Consider the following 3824-nt stretch of genomic DNA (forward strand, 5'->3'; position numbering starts at 1 on the left):
AAGTAATAATATCTATTTGCAATAAATTAACTTCGGCGGAATAAATATTACGGATAGCCCTAATATAGTTTTATAATTCTTAGCAACCTCCTATACTTAGAGGAGGGCTCTTACTTAAACTATAGTAATATTACTATTAAATCGTTTAATCTCTTACTAAACTAATACTAATTAGGATTTAGAAACTTCGAATAATTCCTCCACCTTATATATTTCTATTCTAATTCTAATAATATCTTCGTAAATTAATCGGTTAAAAACTATAAATATAATATAAAAAATAGTGAGGATAGTAAGGCTAAAGGCGTTGTTAATTAGAATATTACTAATAATAACCGCTTAATTATTAAGTATTTCGAACGTTTACGAAATATTTAAATAGTAATTATAATTAGCGGAATCAATTATTACGAAAGCGCTAATTATTATAATCGCCAAAAAGTTATTAATTATTAGAGGGTTAAATATTAATCGCTAAATTAATACGCTAGTAGGTATAAAGGAGAGAAAGAAAAGGCGAACTATTTAATTATAATATTCGGTTTAATAATTACTTAATTTAAGGTCTAGGATTGCAACGAAGGTTTTAATTATATGGTTATAAATTTTAATTAATTAATTAATACAAATACAATTAATCTTCCTCTTTATTAAACAGTAAGCGTACGTAGTATAATAATTTAGTATAATAAATTATTATAGGGGGAGAGGGTACTATTGGGGGTAAAGTAGGATATATATTATTATATAAGGGAGGAGAAGGGAAATATATATAGAAGATTAGCTATATAGGCGAGAGCCCAGCTTGGGCTAATCCGTACTCGTACACACACGTAGGACTATATGTAACCAGAGCCGTCAATAGCTCTAGACTGGAGGCGTACAGTGTAACTACATTATAGGCTAACCCTGTAATAAGCACCCACTTTAAGGGGTGCGAGTCTAGCGAGGTAAAAAAAGTGGGGGCGGGGGACGAGTACTTAACAAGTAAGGGGGTTAAAAGCCTTGGCGCCTAGAACCCCCCAAGTAATTAGCTGTAACTCTCAACACTAGTGCTTACTTAGACTAAGGTGGCGAGTCTGCCAAGCACGTTCAGCCACAGACACCAGCGCATAATAGTAGGGACTAACATTAACTACGCACACTGCTGTGTTATACACTATATAGTGCAACATTCAAGGGGCGGAGGAACTTAACCCACCACTCGGCCCCCTAAGGCCAGCGCAACTGTGTAGTTTAGCAGTCTCCTCGCTATTCGCGTCTCCGAAATTTGTCCGGGTTTGTGCCGCAGAGGACAAGGGGAAGGGGGTCCTCCCAAGTCCTGCTGTGCACTTTCCGTCGCTTCCTTAGGTATACTACCTATATACAGTATTGTCCCCTATTAATGCAATTCCCCCTTTTGCAGTCACGCACAAGTGGACCCATTAGATGCAAACCATTTCTGCGGCCAAGAGTCCTAGTCTTATATATTAGTGAAGTACCCCTTCGGGTAAGAACTCCCTCTAATGCTGAATTCGAGCTGTCTCCTGTGATGCCAGTTGTAGTTGCATTAACAGGGGGCATGTTTGTATATAATACATGCACTACCTAACTTATTCCCCTACTGCATATACGCACAACGATAAAGTTTATCGAAGAACTTACTAATGTAAATAGGTACTGCGTAGTAGACGTCTACGCAGTACATCGTACACAGTACAGGTGTACCACGGGGGCTCTGCTCGCACCGGACGTACATCCGACCTCAGTTTGATCGGCATGTATATCTCAAGGGTCAGCTTCGGCCTTGGCGAGATTCTGGGTGGTAGTCTCGGTAGTGGTAGTATATTGCACTGCACGTGTACACTACCTACCTATTCCGGTCGACTTCTAGCGTATTGTACATACCTACATAGTAAAGACGGCCGCCAACGCCCTTAGTGTAGTGTACGGCGTACAGAGGCGGTAGTGTCGGGTAGCGTAGACAGGTTGATAGGTTCACCAGATAGATGAAGGAGGTCCAGTCTCGGAAGGATGGGGCCCAATATAAAATCCACACAGTACTACTTTTACTTTACTAGTGAGATCGCTGGCAGCGATATTGGGTGGATACCGGTCTTCTCCAAACTCGGGCAGAAACTGCATCGCAGAGATGGGAGTCCTTACCATGCATGCACCATGCGCCAATGCGCTTGCGATTGGAGGAACAACAACCCTGTTTCTTTGAAAAGGCGACCAGGAGACGAACAGACGAAAAAAATAGAATTCAAGTGTCTTGACGGTCCTCTCGCGCTGCGGTCTAATCGCGAGCACCAAGTAGCTGTGCGCGCCTCCACCCGTATTCCTCCTCTCCTCGTCGGCTATTGTTTGCGTCCACCGTCCACGCTCACGTCCACCGCCCACCGACTGTCTGCTCTTACACGTCCCCTGCGTCCGTCATCCCTTTCCTGAACCTTGCTGCCTTCGAAACCATATGAACCACCACACCCAGGATGCTACCTCCCCCATGTGCCCCCTTCCGTCCCCGTCTCCGTATCATCCCCGTACTCCCCGTACTCCCCGTACTCTCAGCCCCGCTGTCCCGCCGTCCTCCCCGTCCTCGCCTCGGTGCCTGAGAGGTCGGGGTAGACGCGGAGGAACCGGGATGGAGGCTGTGGGCATAAACCATGAGCAGGTATACATTACTATGCAGGTGTCGCCCAACCGCATCAGCTTGCTATAGCCTCCCAAAAGGCTGTATATGCATGTATATCAAAATCTCCTATCCAAACAACAGCTTTCCCATTCGTCCGGTCATTGCATTACAAGAAATTACGCCCAAAAAAAAAAAAGCTCTCCGTGATTGTGGAGTCAGGCACTAGTATAGTGATGGTATTTGCTGATCAAGCATGTCGGGGTAATCGCCCAGTTCATCCCCAAGGTTTAGCACTCTCTTACGCGTAGTTGCTCAGTGTTGTTCCCTAAATTGGATGGGCCAGTGGCCGTGAGCTACATGTGGCCAGTTTCTGAGACGGATTTGTTTGACTCGTCTAACACTATTCACGTGCATGAACCCAGGACTCCCAGCGTCGTGGTGGCGGCGGTGTGGTGGCGGCGGTGGTGTTCGAGGCTTATTGCTTTTAGCTAGTATGTAGTCCGAATGTGTCTGTCTTCACTTTGATATCCTCCCGGCAGGTACAAGTCCGTTCTAGTGAGGCTCTGGGAAGCAACTGGGCCTACATGCTTGCCTCCAGCTACTATGCAGTAGTCTCCCTCGTTAGTTAAAGGGTACCTATGCATCAAGGCCTTTCAGGGATTCCCCACGAGATGGCCATTTGCCATTGGCTCGAGCGCTATAGCAACTCTGATGCGTCAGCCATTCATAGAGCGCCAATTTGCCATCTGACACACAAGTAACACGGTACGTGCATTCCTTGGGTTCTCGGATTCGCCCGTCGAAACCTTTGGACTCGTATGCGCTTTGGACTGATTCCATTTCAAGGTTTACAAGGCCAAAGCCGTCCGTCTACGCACCACGTCCGTCCTTTCCCCTTGGATACTAGCTTCCTCCAGCAGGGCTGGATGGTCTCGAATGTGCACGTACAAGCCCGAGCACCGATCTCTCGGGTGCAAGTGTACCTGATATAGACACACACTCTGGTTGTATGTACCTCTGTGGATCCGTGTGTGGCCTTCAAGCTGGAATTGTCCCTTCACCCAACTTCGCCAGATTCACCCGTGTGTCTGCTATCCTCTTGGCTCAGGCATACCTTGGCGACGTGAGCTAAAGCTAGTCGCGCTCGGCACTACCCACAGCATTTCATGCCCGAGTGGGCAACAGCCCGGTGAACTCCGAGCCCGAAGTG

The 3824-nt window shown here is 46.2% G+C and overlaps 1 protein-coding gene across 1 annotated transcript; it reads left to right on the forward strand.

Moving 5' to 3' along the window:
• Positions 1-2157: 2157 nt before the first annotated feature.
• Positions 2158-2607, forward strand: NEUTE1DRAFT_140931 (uncharacterized protein; the record flags this gene model as incomplete). Its single annotated transcript, XM_009856278.1, has 2 exons — positions 2158-2410; positions 2471-2607. The coding sequence occupies 2 exons, from the start codon at positions 2158-2160 to the stop codon at positions 2605-2607; spliced, it is 390 nt and encodes a 129-aa protein (XP_009854580.1).
• Positions 2608-3824: the final 1217 nt, after the last annotated feature.

The sequence above is a fragment of the Neurospora tetrasperma genome, assembly GCF_000213175.1.
Source record: "Neurospora tetrasperma FGSC 2508 unplaced genomic scaffold NEUTE1scaffold_6, whole genome shotgun sequence".
NCBI classification, from domain to species: Eukaryota; Fungi; Ascomycota; class Sordariomycetes; order Sordariales; family Sordariaceae; genus Neurospora; species Neurospora tetrasperma.